Here is an 18,933-nt window from a genome sequence, read left to right on the forward strand (position 1 = left end):
ATCGTGACATGAGGGTATGGTTACACCCCTATTGCATTACATGACAAAATATTAATTCTAGTGCAAACAAACACAGAACCAGCTTCTCTCAGAACTAACTTCACTTTTCTGAGACATATTTGCAATGACTTTTAACCAACTGCTCCCATGGTAATTTTAAGTGTAAGTGGATGAAAACTTGGTATCACACTTAGTGTCCATATAATATTTTGGGACTGAAACACGCTACCTTCGGAAAGTTTTTTGCTGCATGAAGGATTTTCTTCCTGTGGCCTGGGTCGGTGATGCCAAGTTCATGAAGGTCCTCATCTTCCATCACGTTACTCCCCTAAACGTATGCACATTCACATGAATTTCTGCTCTACTTCCTGAGAACAACTAAGTGTTGCATGAAAGTGACAGCAGAGGTATTTTACTAAAACAGTTTCAGGCACATACAGTCCTTGTGAAATACTGACACTTAGTGCCTAGCAAATATATTTATACCATTAACCAATCACCTCTCTCTCTCTCTCTCTCTCTCTCTCTCTCTCTCTCTCTCTCTCTATATATATATATATATATATGTATATATATATATATATATATATATATATATATATATATATATACACACACACACACACACACACACACACACACACACACACACACACACACATATGCATATCTGCCTAACGTAGTGATAGTATATAGTTGACGAAATAAGATGGAGATATAGACATACACTTTTAGGATATACACTTTTATAATACAAATAATTATAATTCATCATAATTATATTTAAGGGGCTGTGGCTGAAATTATGTACTATAACAAGTTTCTTCTCTCATTAATTTCACCATTTTTAATAACCTTTTAGCTGTTTTGCTTTGCACTGCACTTAGATAATCCTGCAATGTAACTTAATTTTTACAACAACAAATATTCCGCATAGTCTCTCAATTAATATGAGGTCATAAAATGCTTTAATAATAAGCATTGCACATTTATAGATTTTTTTTTTTTTTTTTTTAAGTTGTATAGGCCTATAGCTTAAAGCATGTTATATATATCTTTTATTTAGCTTAAGGCAAATTTCATGTTGTGTACCTTTTTTTTTTGAAAGCACTGAAATTATACTTTAACTGATTTTTTTTATTATTATATCAAATAAATATCACAGAATTCAGATACAATTTAAAAACACATACACTGAATCTATATCGAGGATAAAACAAAAGAGATTTTCCTTACTTGGAAAAAAATATGTATCCATGAATGACAGTGTTCAGTGAACTGAAACATATTTTGGGCCTTTGTATTCTGGATATATAGAAACTCACCACATCCCTGACGAACCTGCTGTGTCAATCAATCCCCACACACAAAAGCCACTCACCATGAAGCGCAGGTCATCGAAGCCATTGAGCACCAGTTTGCTCTCGTACTGAGGAAAGCCCACGTGTTCCAGCCACTCCCCCACCGTCTGCTCCAGCGCACGGCTCCCGGCTGCATCTGCCGACAGAGGATGGCGTTTGAGCAGTGAAAAACCATTTAGCCTGTAGCAGCGGCACTCGGAGGCCGAGATGTGGCACTGCCACATCATCTTTGGCCAGCAGAGCTGAGGGCAGCAGCAGCAACAGCAAGGCAGTGTCCAGGCTTGAGCGATGGGCCTCCGCTAGACACAGGGCCCCAGATTTACAGACTAAACTAGTGATGGAGATTCCTCCACAAGCCCTCACTGCGTTGGAGATGAGGACCAAGGCTGAATGGGGTATGGAGGTAGACCTTGGCAGGTAGTCCTTTAAAGAAGAGCGTCAAGTCAGTCAATTGGAACAATTTGGCGTTGCTCTTCAAGAAGAGGGCAAGCAAACGAAACAACGTCTACACAGATTTTTCGTATCTGAATCAAACATTCGCACCGAGGATCATCAGCACGTTGCTCCAAATGGAAGATCATAAAAGTTCGAAAAGAGCTTTTGGCTTGCAGCAAAATATCAAGATCTACAAGAAGCTACTAGGAAGTTGCAGGAAAGTGCGCCCTGCTTTACCAACATGCCCTACACATCAAACACAATGCAAGGCATGATAAAACAGACTTGTCCTTAAAATTAGAAGCAAAATCCTTTAGCAAAGACCTAAGAACCATTGGAGAGTGAGAATAACGCCAATGAGTTTGTCTACAACAGAATCATGGACTCTTAAGCCAAGCAGCCTAACTCATTGATCAACAGTCCACCACAATGCCAGTTTTTCAACTCCAGAATCTTTGATTGACGCCAGGTCGTCCTTTGAAAGATCTTCATGGCACATCCCAGTCCTCTGTTCCTGTTGTTCAGTTGTTGAGGAGGAACCCCTCCCACCATCAGAAAGTAGCCGGTTTGACCACTTCCACAAGCAGTCCCGGATCAGGTAGTGTTCTGTCACGGTTATCCAAGTACTCCTGGTCCTTCCGAGCTTAGACGCACCTCGCCGGTCTAACATACCAGAACGAAACACACCATCAAACCGAGGTAAAGCCAAACCTTTATCCAGTGGAAACAACGGATTTAAAAAAAGAAAAAAAAGCTCGGTCCCTCTTCTTGCAGCACAGCCCCCTTGATCTGATCGCTTCGTTCCTTTAGAAAGACGTTTCTTCTGACCTGATCAGGCAACGTTCTGGTCACGGTAATCCAAGTCCCTCCGAGCTCAGACGCACCTCACCGGACTAACATACACCATCAAAGCGAGGTACAGCCAAGCCTTGATCCAACGGAAATAAGGTGAGCTCCCACAATGGACGGATAACCCCATAAGAAAGCCCCGCTGGCGGCACTGTCCCTCTTGTTGCAGCCCAGCCCCCTGATCCGGTTGCTCCGTTCCTCTAGCAGACGTTCCTAAGGGTCTTGCGCTCGGGGGCAAGGATTGCTGCATCCCTGATCCAGGAACGCTCAGTCACAGAAGCAGCTGCATTCGGCACTCACAAAGCATAACATCAAAATGACATAGTGCTCCCCCAGAAAGCCATCGCCTGCACAACTGCAGCTGGTAATCACCTTAAAGACATCTTATGCATTCAGTTTAGCTGTGTATCACCTTCACTCGCTTTCTTTCTTCTTTGACTTGATTTTTACTCTTCATTAAAAGAGTCCTTTCCGAGAGCTCTGCATGGCTGCCATACACCGTCTGATGCTGAGACCCGCTGCATGGCATATACGCTCTGTTCGTTCCTAAACCCCCCTCCTTCCCGTCTCTATGCCTCTCTTTCTCTATCTGTCTCACATACACACACTCTCTCTCTCTCTCTCTCTGTGGCGATCAATCCCCCCCACCCCCTTTTCTCCGTCTCACTCTCTCTCTCTGCCCCTCTATCTATTCCCCCCTCCCCGTACTGATTAAAATTGCACGCAGGCTCTCTGATCTTGCTAGTGCAGAAAGGACACCATCAGAAAAAGGAACAAGAGACAAACCCATACCACACACTACTGTGCCAGGATCAGAGAGAAAAGGAAGAATGAGGAAAAAAACCAGTACAGGTTCCTCTAACCCCCGCACCCCACAACCCCATCCCTATCCCCTCCGCACTTAAGTGCTTCCAGTGCCTCTGCACTCTCTCTATGAAAAATTAAATCGCAGCCAAGCCACATACCACGGTAAATCATCAGAGGAATTAAATTCATGAATGTGTCACTGTGCCGAAGCGGAGAGGGGGCTGCACGGTAAACGTTAAGTCAGCGAAATGCACCGTGCACATGCTGCACTTAACGCAATCCCACCTGTGCCCACATTCATGCTGGACACACATCCGAGTCCAATCGTCAGAATCCAGGTTTGCCAGACGTGATTCAACCATAGGCGTTCGTGATGTGGTCTAATTCGGTGTCACACATGAGTGCTGCTTCATGCATGCATGTAGGGCATTATCTGCATGCAGCTGAGAGCAGAAGAATCATACGAACTGTCAGCCTGCCAGGGACTTATTCACACACATACAGGCACTGAAACAGGCTTAAGATGTAAAGTACATCCAAACATCTGCATGCTCAAAAGGACGCTCATTTCTAAAGGAGGTGCATTCATTCATTTATTCAAAATGACAAGCAAAATGAGGAAAAACACTAACAATTTGGCAAAAAGGAGCCAAACAAAATTATAAATGGAGCTATAGTGAATTTTAACATGGTATTATCATGGTTTCTTAGATATGCTATATAAATGTTTTTTTTTTTACATGTACCATAGTAGTAATTACATTTACATTTATTCATTCAGCAGAAGCTTTCATCCAATGTGAGCAAAATAAGGAAAGACACTAGCAATTTAGCAAAAAGGAACAAATCATTTAAGCAAAGCCAGCATTTTTTGATTTGGACAATGGCACCATAGTAATACCATGGCTGTTTGGACATGTACCATGGTAATACTATTGTAGACATACTAATATAACTATACTTTTTGAAGTACATTGAAGTCCCATGTAAAAGCCACGGCACATGGTACTTTACCATTGTACAGTGATAGTATTAGAAGAAGAACTTTCACTTACAAAAAGTGATATATATCTATAAATGTATTAATATCTGTTTTATATTTCTTGCAAAAAGAATAATGCATTTTCCTATCTCTGTTCTCTGGCTCCAATATTACATTCCTCCTCTTAAGGGCACTCAACCTTTCCAATAAATGGCCTATTGTGACACTGTAAGAATTGTTTATTTCAGAAAACACCAGCATTTTCATTACTAACGACAGCAAAGAACTCAGCAAGCGTCCCCCAAACTCCCGTCAGAATTTTAAGGACAGTCTCACAGAACAATAGTGCTGTCTGTTGCTTTGAAGTGATTCTCTGCTGTACATTTCTAAATAATTGTATCTCTCCTAGAAAAGTGCATAAAAATATAGTGCTGTCGCTCCATATATAGCAACTACCTTGGGAGGCTCTACTCAGAAAGAAAAGAATATCAAGTCCTAATTACTGAGTGTCGGTGCGATGGCCACAGTAAATGGATCGTCATCTCATCTCTTTAAAGTAGGCCCTCGGCGCCCATTGTGTACCGGAGGTCAAAAGACCAAGTACAAAAATATCAGACCAAATTGGGGTAAAAAGTGAGACCATGTGGCTGAGAAAGAAAACTGTTGGTAGTTAAAGACGCTAATGAAATAGTTCTGACTTGAGGGTTGATTCAGCCAAAGCAAAGCTTTGTGGAAAAAAAACCCTTTATAGGCTTTCACAGAGAATATACAACTGTGTTTAGACATATACAATGAGGAAAATGAGTAAGATTGTTTATAATCAGGCTGTCAATATATTAAAGGTGCAATAGGTGATCTGGGAAATGCTAACTTTAGCCTGCTAGCATTGAAAGCATAAAATCCCACGTCTTTTTGTCTTTTTTACTGATGATGTAAAGCACATTGGTCAACATGTGTTGTTTTAATAGTGCTATACAAATAAATGTGACATTGACATTGACACCCTCACTGCAAAAGCCATGCCTCCTCCGAAACACATGAACGCGCACAGACCAGAGACAACGTTATTGGATTGCATCATGTGTCATTCACCGGTGATATACTTCTGTTGACATAAAGGACCATTAAACTAAAGGAAAGGAAAGAATGTACTGTATTTCAGCTTTATTCATCTGCGATTTCACGACATAGCGGTAACACAGTTGAATCTGCCTGAATTATCTGCATAGGGCAAAGTCAGCAGTGCAGAGAACGGTACTGTCAAACCTGAAATGTAGATACTTGCCACTTGTTGTCGGTTCAGAAGGAAAGGTTGTTAGTTTGTTGTTGCTGTTTGCCTGCCATTCTTGCTCTGTCTGCACAGCGTACATGAAACGCGCTGATAACATAAGATGTCTGCATGAACAGGCTTTGCAGTCGGATGCAAACATACGTTGACTGACAGGGAACACATGCTATGATTTCATTCGGACCAAATGCAAAGATTGAACCAACATTTTATGGTCCTACGCCTTCCATGGATAATATATATTTATAAAAAATAAATTTAGACCGCTTAACATAGTGATTGATATCCATATCAAAAAATAATTCTGTAGATTCTTTAAAATGACAATTAATCTCATAATGTTTTTGCCTTTAACATTTTGATTTGCCTCTTAATATTTATATATTTTTTCCTTCAAAAAGCATTTGGTTCCTATCTTAAGGAAAGATAAATATGCAACTTTATGATAATTTATACAACACACAAAAAATGCATTGCTTCTAATGGCTTTCTCAGCAACTTTAGTACCACTGCTTTGTCAGTTATAGGTGATATTTCATACTTGTTGAGCTTTGATGTCATAATATTCTGCCATACAAAGCAATTTCCAAAGAAAACATTTGTAACAACAGCTGCAGTCCAACATTTCAGGACAAAGTTAGTTAGTTCACTCAAAAATTAAAATTCAGTCATCATTTACTGACCCTCATGTCGTTTAAAACCTGTGTGACCAGTGCTGTTATTGTTAAGTAAAATGAAAGCTAAAACTATCAAAAATAGTTTTCTTTAACTGAAATAAAGCTGATAAAATAAATATAAATTTTAGATGAAAATTTTAAAAACATTAAAATATATATAAATAAAATAAGTTAAAGTACTAAAATTAATGTAATAAAACTAAAATAAAAATAAAGCTAATCAGAAATAGTTAAAAAAAATGAATAGAAAAATGACAAAAGCACATTACAAAATTACTAAAACTTAAACTAAAATGAAAAAGAAAACTAAATATATAAAAATAAAAGCTGATTCAAAAGTTCAGTCCACAACTATGGAAGCATATGGGTAGCAATATTCAATTTGAAATGTAATATGCAAAATGACAATGCAATATGTAAAATGGCAGTGCATTTCTGTATTTAAATTTACATTTTCCATTACATTTGTGCAACACTTGGTGGAAAAAGAAAATTCAATTATATAATTTACATTCGCCATTTCATACAATAGTTTTAATATGTAAATTGAATACAAATTGTAACGCTTTATAAGTTGCAAAATTAAAATTAAAATGTATTACAGAAATGATTAGATATGTTTAACATGTTCAAGCAAAAACTGTAGCAAAATGATCATTTAAATGTTATTTTTCTTAATTGCATTTACACTCACAGTTAAGACACTTGCGATTGCATTTTTATTAAATGTCCCGCAGTGAATGTGGCAAAAATCAATGTGCAAACTGAGAATGCATTCCGAGCCGATCACATGCCCGTCCCGTCCCACCCTGTCAATCACTGCGTGAAGTTCTAACTCTTCTAAGATTGTTAAAAAAAATAAAAAATCCTTAAAGGGATAGTTCACCCAAAAATGAAGTTACTCACTGAGGGTGAGTAAATGACAGAATTTTCATTTTTGAGTGAACTATCCCTTTACATTCCATACATTTCACGTTTAAGTCATTCAGTTGTCTAGAGAACTGTGTCATTGCTCATCACTCATGTGCTGCTCTCATCTTTACCTTCCAGTGCAGGTTGATGCTCCTCGGAGATCTCGATGTCGGCAATTAGAGTCATGATCTTTTCAATCTACGATACAACATCAAGAAAAAGAAGAGTTAATGCAGTTAAAATGCAGTTAAATATTTACATTTACTGTAATCTGCCATGACAGGTTACTCTCTACTCTCTTTATTGGACTTTGTCAGAACTGATTTGAATTCATAATTCATAAGTGTTGTTGGCCAAAACAACTGCATCTGAACGCAGTGGATCTGAAATGTAGAATTAGTAGTTTTGCGTTTCTCCAACACCTGGTGTTGGTCCCGAAACAGCCAGAGCTGTACAGTAAAAGTTCACATTAAAAGAAATTAGAAAGAAAATCAGCAAAAATCAAAAAAAAAAAAAAAAGAATAACCCCAGTGCCCCTCAGCGATATACCAAAACCATACCGACTAGAAAGCACATTTATAAGAACACTTTCCTTCCATGTAAAAGCTTGAAGATTACTCTCCTATCAATAGACTTTTAGGAGAAGCCTGAAATAGAAAAACGTTGGTTTTTGATGTAATATTTAAAGTCTGGCAAACTCATTTGCTGTGTGCTTGTGGCATCAACATGCTGGCAAGCCCCTTGATTCATTTAGCAGTCAGATGCCACGGTCCACGTGGTAGATCCCCTCTAGCCATACAGGCCTTTGCATTTCCCACTCTCAAGTAACCTACATTCTGCACTGGATATCCATTATATAATGCACAATGCATCCTCACAGCGGTCCATGGCGCACCTCCCAGAATCCCTCAGTTGCCTTCGCACATTCAGGCGTCGTCTCCTCATACGTGTTCGGAAGTACAGACATTTTACAGATCACATTAAGGGAATAGATACTCAGCTCTATGTAAAGATTGGAAACGTCTGGCATGTACAGTATACTAAAACTATAGGCTTAATGTCAGCATGAAAAGAAAACTGATTTACTTTATTAATGCAAGTTCCTGGTCTTCTTCTGCACAATTAATGCTTTTCCAAAGTAAAACTAATCAATTTCCCACAGATAAAAATCAAGTCCTAAATTTGGAAATGCATAGCAAATCAATTTTACTTTCAAAAAATCATGTTACGGTAATAATATGATTTTTTATGGATGATTAATATTGTTTGTTTTATATTGTTAAAAATGCCCATGAGAAGGCTTCATTTACATGTATACATTTTTAAATGCTGTACCTCTACAGCAACTGATTATAAAATCATTTTTTTGTATAAACATTTGAGTCATTTTATCATGCAAACCTCTGCAACGACTGATTTTAAAGTCGATTTCTGTCAATGGATTTTATTATATGCTCTGTGGGACGAGTCTTTTTCCCCTGCGGTAATCAACAGCACGATGCCACAGATTTTGGAAACACTTTACAGGTTGTATTAGTTAACTAAGAATTAACAATACTTCTGCATCATTTATTAATCTAGTTAATGTGAATTTCAACATTTACTAATCAAATGTTGTATTAGTTAACATTAGTGAACTAACATGAACAAACAATGAAAAGCTGAATTTTTATTAGCTAACATTAACAAAGATGACTAAATACTGTAATAAATGTATTCCTCATTGTTAGTTCATGTTAGTTAATGCATTAACTAATGTTAACTATGAAATCTATATTTCATAGTTTATTGTAAAGTGTTACCCAGATTTTTAACCCAGAATATTCTTTTAACATCTTTCTTATAGAGGGATAATTTTTCTATTACAAACATGCAGTGTAATGGGGGCTTTAGCCTTCGTATATTGTCTGATTTCTTCAAAATGCATAGAAGTTTGTTTTTGAGGAATTCACTGAAGTGTAGTCTCGTGAAATTGGGGAGAGAGAGAGAGAGAGAGAGAGAGAGAGAGGCGTAGCCTCAAGCCATGGGGTTCCAAAAACAGTTCATGAAAGGCGAGCATTTTCATTTTGCCGAGACAGCAATGAGGAACATCACACAACGTCCAGCCTAATGAGTGAATATGTAGAAGCCAGCAGCTTGAGAAAATGTGAAGTATTGGGGTAATAAAGATTTCATACAGCTCGGCCTCGTCTCATGTGCCAGAGGAGTAACAAGATTACAGGCTTCAGAGACCGGAATGATGGCCAAGACTCGCCGACACCACAGAGGAACTCTGAGTAAAGCAAAGCCATACCAGGATATGATCACCACCACAGCCTCATTCTCAAAACCACATGCATTTTGCATTCATAAGACACCAATCAGTAAATGCAACTGTCTAAACTACTTGTGATAAAGTTTCACAGCGCAGTCTGTAATACTTCAAATTGGATGTAAGAGCAGAAATTCATAAAGCAAATAAAACAATACATATCTTGTTATATTTTGAAAGCCCATGCATAGCTAGCTGAAAATAAAAAAAAGTATATTCAAATTAAACATTATTTTAGTCATGTTTTACATCCACAAAATGAGACTATGAGATTATACTAGGGTTGTCAGTCATTTTTTTAAATTTAATTTATTACATGTCCCATATTTACATCAATATTTGCTGATAAGCCATCCTAAATTAAAATATAAGTTATAATTAATTAATAAAATAAAGCATTTACATAAATTTGAAGGTTTTACCTGGTTCATCATTGGAAAGAATGAAAGAGCTTCAATATAGGTCAGCAATGTAAAACACAAATGCTTGTTTTGTGCTGTTCTCATTTTGTGGATGTAAAATTGGGCTAAAACTGTTAATAAATCATAAGTATGGACAAGACATCAAAGTATAACAAGACATTGCAAATCATTGTTTAATGAAAAATAGAGGTTAATTATTTACTGGGTAGTATTTTTATATTTTTTTTATTAAGACGCAGGAGCTTTGGGGGTCAAGGCACATGATTAAACGCATTAATGCTTTTAAAGTCACCATGAAATCAAAACTGGCAATTCATAATTTTTTATGGAATATTTCAGTATTTATTATAGATGATTTATCTGTGCACATCAGTATTTTTTCAATTCATGTGTTCCTCGTAATCATTGATCAAAATAACTTCCCCTCCCTCCTGCAGCTCATCTTCTCTTCTCTGATGACGTGTTTATTCTTGTTCCAGAAGCAGTTTCACGTCACAATAGGGAAGAAAAGACTATCGCAACTATTATTAACGAGTTATTTCGGTAATAATTAGGCTACTGCATGTTTTACTGTTAACCTCTTCACATGCATTTGCTCCATGTACTTGTACTCCTACCTGCATTCTCACGTCTCATGCAGATGCAAACAAAGTTTAATTTTGGGCAAAATAAAAGATTGGCCAATGCCACTAATTTGCAACAAAGCTCAGTGAACATGGAACGGGCCATAACGTCCCAGAAGCTTTCTGACAGGTGAAAGCATTTGCCGCCCACTTCTTTTCCCCCCATGTGCATCTTTCACTTGCCATCTAAAGATACGTTTCCCCTGACATCTTCCTTTAGCATATGAATTATGAAGAGACTTATATAGCCATCTGTGGAAAGCATGTTTGACCGCTCACTCAAACACAAAATTATTTTTAAACAGGTTTTCTGCAGAAGTGCTGAAACATTAACACACTGAGCTATGGGCTGTTTTAGTTACACTGTCAGTGTTAAAAATGTGCATGCATGGAGGAAGGCTTACTCTACATGCATTTAAATACAATCAATTAAAAAGTTTTAGGGTTCTATCTTACACCCGCCGCAATGCAGCGCCAAGCGCGAGTGCTTTTTGCTAGTTTCAGCCCGACGCAATTCTCATTTTCACATCCTGCGCCACGTTGTTTAAATAGCAAATGCATTTGCGCCCATTTGTGCGCCCATGGGCATGTTTTAAACGCGCGTACACTCTTCTTATTAAACACACAGGGACGCACAGCAGCACAAAAACATGCCAAATATTTCAAATAAAAGGATTACAATGTAAAAGATTATTATTGTGTACATAAAGATATGGTGAATGCCATACGGCTTGTCCCATAGATGGTCTGCTTGCGCACTTTTACCTCGCGCACAAGCAGATCCGTTTGCGTTCTGGAGACGCGTTTGGTCTTTCCACTATCGAATTTCGTCATGTAAATAGCGAATCCGCCATGGCGCGAGCGCAACTGGCATTTAAAGGGAATGGGAGATGAGACTCTGATTGGTTTAAGGCACATAAATCCCAAAACACACCCATTACTCATTAAAACAAAAGGGACAACCCTTTTAGACCATGCGCCTGGCGCGCCGACCATTTTTCCCGTCGTTAAACTAGCAAAAGTGGATTCGGACGCCTAAGTGAACTTGCGCCGCGCTTTAGACCATGCGCTTAGATCGTTAAAATAGGGCCCTAAGTATTAGTTCACACAAAAAAATGTAATTCTGTAATCATTTACTTATCTTCATGTCATTTCAAACCGGCAAGACCTACGTTCATCTTCGGAACACAAATGAAGAACTTTTTTGATCAAATCTGAGAGATTTCTGTCCCTCCATTGACAGCTACGCAACTACCACTTTGACTCTTCAAAAAGTTCATAAAGAGATCATAAAACGAATCCATATGAATTGAGCGGTTTAGTCCAAATTTTCTAAAGAGACTTGATCGCTTTATATGATGAACAGATTGAATTTAGGCTTTTATTCACATATAAACATTGATCAACTCACATCAGTTGTGGTAAACAGAAGCTCAAGCATGTTCGCTTGACACATGAGAACCAATGAGGTTCATTCTCGTGTTACGCATCACGTTTGAGCTTCAGCAAGAACCAATGAGGTTTGTTCTCACTCGTCAAGCAGGTTCGGTTGAGCTTCTGTTTATGTTCGCTGATCAATGTTATTTGTGAATAAAAGCCTAATTCATAAAAACTATAAAAACAACGTTTCCATTTGTTCATCCCTTGTTTGTTCATACAATGCTATTTACATTGCAATTCAATGTCAAAGAAAATCATGTTAACACTGGATCCTGCCATGGTACTGGCACAGGGGAACATTTTTCACATCAAAAAGATTACACACTTCAGAAGTTGTGTCCGAGGAAAGTTCATTACCGCGACTAACGCACAAATGCTGATACAGCCATTTTGCACGGGATACAGTGCGAGCAGGTGCCAGCATATTGGCAGTCATTTCTCCAAACCCACCCTCTTTCATTTTCAGCCTCCCTCACTCAAGCTTATAGATGTCATCTATATATAATGGGAAGCAGCATCAGTGGACGACTGTGAAACAGGATGTTCTTGAGAACAGGACATTCCACCCTGAGCGATAAATAGATGATCTGACAGCATATCCATTAAACTGGTTAATCTACTGTTTGAATAATGCTCCGAAATCTAATAATATAATCGCTCCCAGCACCACCTGAGTCTAATGTTCCATAAAACTTTGAGTATAAATGTGATTGCCCCTATTATTCTTCTTTGAAAAAAAAGCTAAGCAGTGGTAAGCATTTTTATTACAAAACGGACAGTTCTGTGACTCAATTCTGATCAGATGAGCAACGCAAGTCAAGCATTTGTAAAATACTCAAAATATGCATTCACGTGACTGCACAACTGAATTTAATATTAATGTGCTTACCATCTTATCTGTGTCTTTTTAGCAGTGACCTAGAAACCTGAGCAAGCACCCAGAAAAACAAAGCAATATAAAAATACATGATGAAAATTAAAAATTAAACACTATAATAGTACATAAAACAATATTAAAAATAGCACTGCCTCAGAACAGGAACAGTCTAGGAATGACTCAGTTAGCCAACACCTAAAACATAATCTAAATTTTTTTTTAAATCATTATTTTGGTCATTATGTGATTATTTAACACAATTATTGGTGGGTGATATCCAAGTCTTATTTCAGATATCAGATATATAGATATTAGTGAAATTTCACAATTATAGATACTTCAGCATAAACTATACTAGGTTAAATCAATTATAGAAGTCAAGTAAACAGTCGGCAATGCAATAAGAACAAAAAATAATAATTATAAACAAAACTGACAAATACATATAATAGAACAAAAAGACAAATAAAAAAAAAAACAGTGCTTTACGGTGACAGTGGTATTCAAGTAATAGCTAATGTAAATTGAATAAAATAAAATGTAAAATAACACTGCATAGTCTTCACTGTATACATTAAATACAGATTATTCGTTAATAAAGCCACTTAAGTGATTCATTCAAGAGCAGTGAGTGATTTTCTCTTTGTCTTTTGTCGTTTGATTATCATTAAAGGATACTTCACCGATTAGCATTAAGCTTTGTATCAGTAGAAACCCGGTAGTATTTTCGAGTGACCGTGCTTCCCTCCCTCATGTCCCCCTGAGACGAGAGATTTCTGTATTGTGTGTCTGGAAAAAAACCTCTGATGACGCAAAAATTGTCATTTAGCATCATCAGAGGCCAGAGGCGAGAGACTACAGCCAGTAGGAGGAGCTCGCTCCGCATGTCTTCATCCCGCCCATAGGGGGATCTCACCATAAAACGGCGTCTTTTCAGTTTCAAGTCGACTAGTAGCCTAGTTGTATCATTTCTTCCGAAACTGCCCTCTGTAACCGGTAGGCGTGGCTTGAGAGTGTCCTCGTAGGGCAGCGAAGCAAGTGCATTCTGGGAGTTGTTGTCTTTCATCCACATGAGCCAAAAATACATTTTCTGGCTTTTCTCAGTCTAGAAGGCACCAACTTACTAAAATAATTTCACATTTCTACTACATAATAGGGCTGTCGCGGTGAAGGAATTTCCCTTGCGGTAATTTTGAGTGGCTCAATAGCGCGGTATGCGGTATTATCGTCATTTATTTATTTATTTAGATATATTTATATTTATTTGTTGCTATATAAATAGGTTTTACCATGTGGTAAGCATGCACAAAAACGAGTAGCCTACATTTTCAGTAAACCAATATAACCGAAACTAAACAGCGTCTCTGCGCATTGAAAGGCTGTCAATCAGCACGCATTACATTGTTGCGGCAATGGACTGTCTTTGAGTGAATCATTAAACCGTTCATTCAACGAACACGTTCAAAAACGCTTATTCTTTAAAAGATAGTAATGAAACAAGTTAAGCTCCACTTTTCAAGGCTGAGCTGACCAGCAATGCGTCGCATGGGTAACGCTGAAGCTGACACTTAAATGGTATTGATTCAATGCGTGACTCGCTGCTTTTTGATTCCCGCGGCTTCCTCGCGCTGTGGAATAAGCGGAATGTGGAAATGTGGAATTTCCTTGGACACGGAAAGCTTTTCACGCATATGACTTGACTTGACCTCAAAGACAGACGCAGGTAATCGCACGCACTCAGTCAATCTCTCTCATTTACTGTCTGTAAGTCTTAAGAGCAAATCAATGAAGCCTCTGTACAAATCACCATGATAAAAACAGTCTTGTTATCATTATTAACTTATTTAACATTCAATACACAAGCACAAAGTTCAAAACAAGAAGGGTATAGCCTTATGAAAAAAGAAAACATGCGAAAATCGCGGTTGCTACGGTTACTTGCATTCCTCTGCGGTTGGCTTCTCAGCATTCATCTTTCCAGCGGTGAAATATCCCTTTAATGACACAAACATTAAAGCAGCAGCAGGTTTATTAGGCCGCTGTCACTTTAAGAGCTGCACGGATCCAGTACATTGACACACATCCTATTTTCTCCCAACTGATTACATTCACTTAAGACGTGAACGACTGTGTTTATGTGTTTACTCACTAAAACAGCATTTTGTGTGTATTTGATCTTTTATGCCCACACCTGAAGCTCAAAGGATACTTTGCTTATCCGAGACTTTTCTTTGCTCCGCCTGGCCAGTGTCTCTTTTGCGGCTTAATGCGAATTTAATAACAGTGTTATTATAACACCATTTAATATCAAGCACGTCCCACAGTTTAGCAACAGTAGACTGCATTTTACAACACTCGCTTATTTGGCCAATTTGAATGTTCAGTTTTGGGGCTTTTAGGGAGGAACGAAAGCCCACCGCTGTGAACGAAAGGTTAAACATAATAATTTTACCTAAGTGATAATCAATTACAATTAATTGTGCAGTCCTGTTAGCAATAACCCATAAAACTATAGCACATTCAAGGGGATTTTAGCAACTAATAACACCTCTTAAAGTCACCATGAAATCAAACTGGACAATTCTTGTTTTTATGGAATATTGCAGAGTTTATTCTAAATGAATTTAAATGAATGTGCTTCATAATCTTCAATCATAATACCTTCCCCTCCCTCTTGCATCTCTTCTCTGATGACGAGGGTGGGGCAACCTGTCACTCACATGAGATCCACCAATAGCAAACCACAACCGTGAACCATCCAATCAATTCCTAATTAACAAAATAAAGCCCCACCCTACATTTGTTCTTGTTTGCAAAGCCATTTTACTCAGATATACGTCACAATGAAGAAAAGATGATCTCAGCATCTGATTTTGGACTGTAAAGTCCAGGCTTGAGTGGTTTGCTGCTTTATTTTATTTACTGAAAATACATTTGTCTGGTCAGATACCATTACAAGAGCATCAGCTGACAGCGTTAATAATCACGATCAATGATTGAATCATTGCATGTCTGTCATTGTCACTGACGTGAACCGCTGATCAGCAGCACGAGGTGTGAATGCAGAGGTTTACGCTCATTCGGGTTGTGACTAAAGCTCTGGCGCGAGGGGAGGGGTGTGTGCTGTTGTGTGTGCAGCGTGGGCCGGCCCCTGGGAAGCTTCCTGAGAAGATGCGGAGTGACAGTTAAGGCCCAATTAGCCCCGCGCGCTGTGGCCAGGATAGAGCAGCAGAAGGACTGATGGGCCCAGCCAAGCGTTCAGCATTCAGCCACTGGCGCTGATACTGTCAAGACTCGCTGCCTCCTTCTTCCTCCCTTCCTCCTCAAACTTACGCACTGCTAGAGTTTCTTTCCCACCCACAACTAGTGTTGGAGGATGTTACTTTTAAAAGTAACACGTTACATTGTTGCACTAGCCGTGATAAAAGTTCTAAAAATGAAAGAAAAATGTTACATTGTTGCTTTTTATGCAAAGTGACACAACAGTTACTGATATTCGTCTCTCTCTCTCTCTCTCTCTCTCTCTCTCTCTCTCTCTCTCTCTCTCTCTCTCTCTCTCTCTCTCTCTCTCTCTCAGCATTTCTAGTTACATCCTACAAGTAACTAGTTACAACTAGTGTTGGAGGATGTTACTTTTAAAAGTAACACGTTACATTGTTGCACTAGCCGTGATAAAAGTTCTATAAATAATTTTCTTTTTTTTTTACATTGTTGCTTTTTATGCAAAGTGACACAACAGTTACTGTTATTCGTCTCTCTCTCTCTCTCTCTCTCTCTCTCTCTCTCTCTCTCTCTCTCTCTCTCTCTCTCTCTCTCTCTCTCTCTCTCTCTCTCTGTCTCTCTCTCAGCATTTCTAGTTACATCCTACAAGTAACTAGTTACAACTAGTGTTGGAGGATGTTACTTTTAAAAGTAACACGTTACATTGTTGCACTATCGTGATAAAAGTTCTATAAATAATTTTTTTTTTTTTTTACATTGTTGCTTTTTATGCAAAGTGACACAACAGTTACTGTTATTCGTCTCTCTCTCTCTTAAAAAAAATCCTGTCATCATTTACTCACATTTTGTTCAAAACCAGTGTTATTTTAGTATTATTTTAATACTATTACAGCTTTTAATATTATTTTGAACTGTTTTTTATATTTTTCATTTTAATTTTAGTTTAATTTTTTAGTAATTTTCTTATAGTTTTGTCATTTTTATTAGTTTATTTAAAATAGTAATTTCAGCTATTTTTATTTATACAAGTTTGAGTTTTAGGAATTTTAGTACTTCAAAATTTCTATTTCTAATTTTCATTTCTAAGTTTTTCATCTAACATTTATATTTAAATTGGTTTTAGTTGACAATAACAGCACAGCATGTAACGACAATACTTTGCAGAATAGACATATATATATATATTTTTTTAATAATAGGCCTGTGGTGTTTGCTTGACGGTGCAGGCCTTTATGCCAATGTTATGAGGAAAGAGGAAAATGCATTTGTTAGTAAATAACTTGCATAAAAAGAAAAGTAATGAGGGTACTATACTGGTATACATTTTAAAAAAGTAACTTTTAAAAGATATATTATTGCATTATTCCTAATAAAAAAGGAAACGTTCAATTATTACATGACTACGCTATGGTAAAGAGAGACGTCTGAAATGGTCATTTTCAGAAAATAAATAAAAAGTAGTGTCTTTTCCAGAATGCTTTCGCTATGCTTGGCTAGTTGTTGTTGTTTTTTTCCATTTTGGACAAGGCTGACATACTGTAGTTTGCATGCAACACCTACACCAATACAGTATCAATTATAATAGCAGTGACAGAGTTTTATTGCACCACACTGCTTGCTTCTGTATAGACACAGTGTCTTGTACACCTTATAGGCCTAAGGCACTACACTATGGGGAAGAGAGATCTTATATATTGCATTTGCCAGTAAATAAGGCTAAATAGAAACCTAAATCACATACATACACTTCCATTAAAAAGTTTAGGGTTGGTAAAATAATTTAATGTGTTTTTGAAAGAAGCCTCAAAAAAATTTGATCAAAACTAAGTAAATATTGTGAAATATTATCACAATTTAAAATAACTGTTTTCTATTTGAATATATTTTAAAATGTAATTTATTCCTGTGACCAAAGCTGAATTCTTCACATGATCCTTCAGAAATCATTCTAATATGCTGATTTGCTGCTCAAGAAACATTTCTGATTATTAACAATGTTGAAAACAGTTGAGCTGCTTCATATCTTTGTGGAAACCTGTGATGCATCATTTTTCAGGATTCTTTGAATGAATAAAAGGTTCAAAAGAACAACATTTATTTGAAATAACATCAAAAATATCTTAACTGTCACTCAGTTAAATCCTTGCAAAAAGAAAAGAAAAAAACATACTAACCCCAAACTTTTAAACAGTAGTGTATTTTATTATAAAGTAACTGGGATATTATAATGTAAATTCAAAACCTAACTGTGCATTACTTGTTACACTTCACAAACAACCCTGCACACGTCTTACGATCTCCCTTGTGTTTGTCTCTCGTGAGAGGAAGTCTCATGCTCTTTAACCTGTAGTTCATCAGCTCTTACCTCGTCCCATTCGGAGGCAAACGAGGACATCTGCTCCGTTTCCTTCCTCTCATTAGCACAGTTGGACAGGGATTCGCTCCGGCCACCCAGAGGCCCGTCGTCCTCACAATGAGGGGAAGCCAGCAGGTCGGAGTCTGATTTAGAAAAGCTGCATGCCAACTTCAGATGCCCAGGTGGTTTCCACAAAGCTTGGGGTGACACATTGCTCTCGGTCTGGTCCAGACGGGCCGCTTGGGCATTGGTATGATGAGCGTCTGGTGCGGGATTGGACATTCCTGGGTTGACGTTCCGGGTTTTTCTGTCTGGAACAGCAAAGCAGGTTTCTGTCAGGGGATCTGGACACAAATCCTCTTTACATGCAA

At 37.8% G+C, this 18,933-nt stretch overlaps 1 protein-coding gene across 4 annotated transcripts in view; it reads right to left on the reverse strand.

Moving 5' to 3' along the window:
- anks1ab (ankyrin repeat and sterile alpha motif domain containing 1Ab) overlaps positions 1 to 18,933 on the reverse strand; it is a 33,422-nt gene that overhangs the window by 11,890 nt on the left and 2,599 nt on the right. For 3 of the 4 annotated variants that reach the window (XM_079883450.1, XM_079883451.1, XM_079883449.1), the window contains exons 2-5: positions 18,572 to 18,873; positions 7,443 to 7,509; positions 1,382 to 1,497; positions 230 to 328 (exon numbers count right to left, since the gene is read on the reverse strand). In XM_079883450.1, the coding sequence (XP_079739576.1) occupies positions 230 to 328; positions 1,382 to 1,497; positions 7,443 to 7,509; positions 18,572 to 18,873 (584 nt within the window). Of the gene's footprint in view, positions 1 to 229; positions 329 to 1,381; positions 1,498 to 7,442; positions 7,510 to 8,189; positions 8,241 to 18,571; positions 18,874 to 18,933 lie in introns of those variants that run through there. The other variant, XM_079883452.1, reaches the window with a different exon arrangement.

This window comes from Squalius cephalus (genome assembly GCF_949319135.1).
Source record: "Squalius cephalus genome assembly, chromosome: 10".
Lineage (NCBI taxonomy): Eukaryota > Metazoa > Chordata > Actinopteri > Cypriniformes > Leuciscidae > Squalius > Squalius cephalus.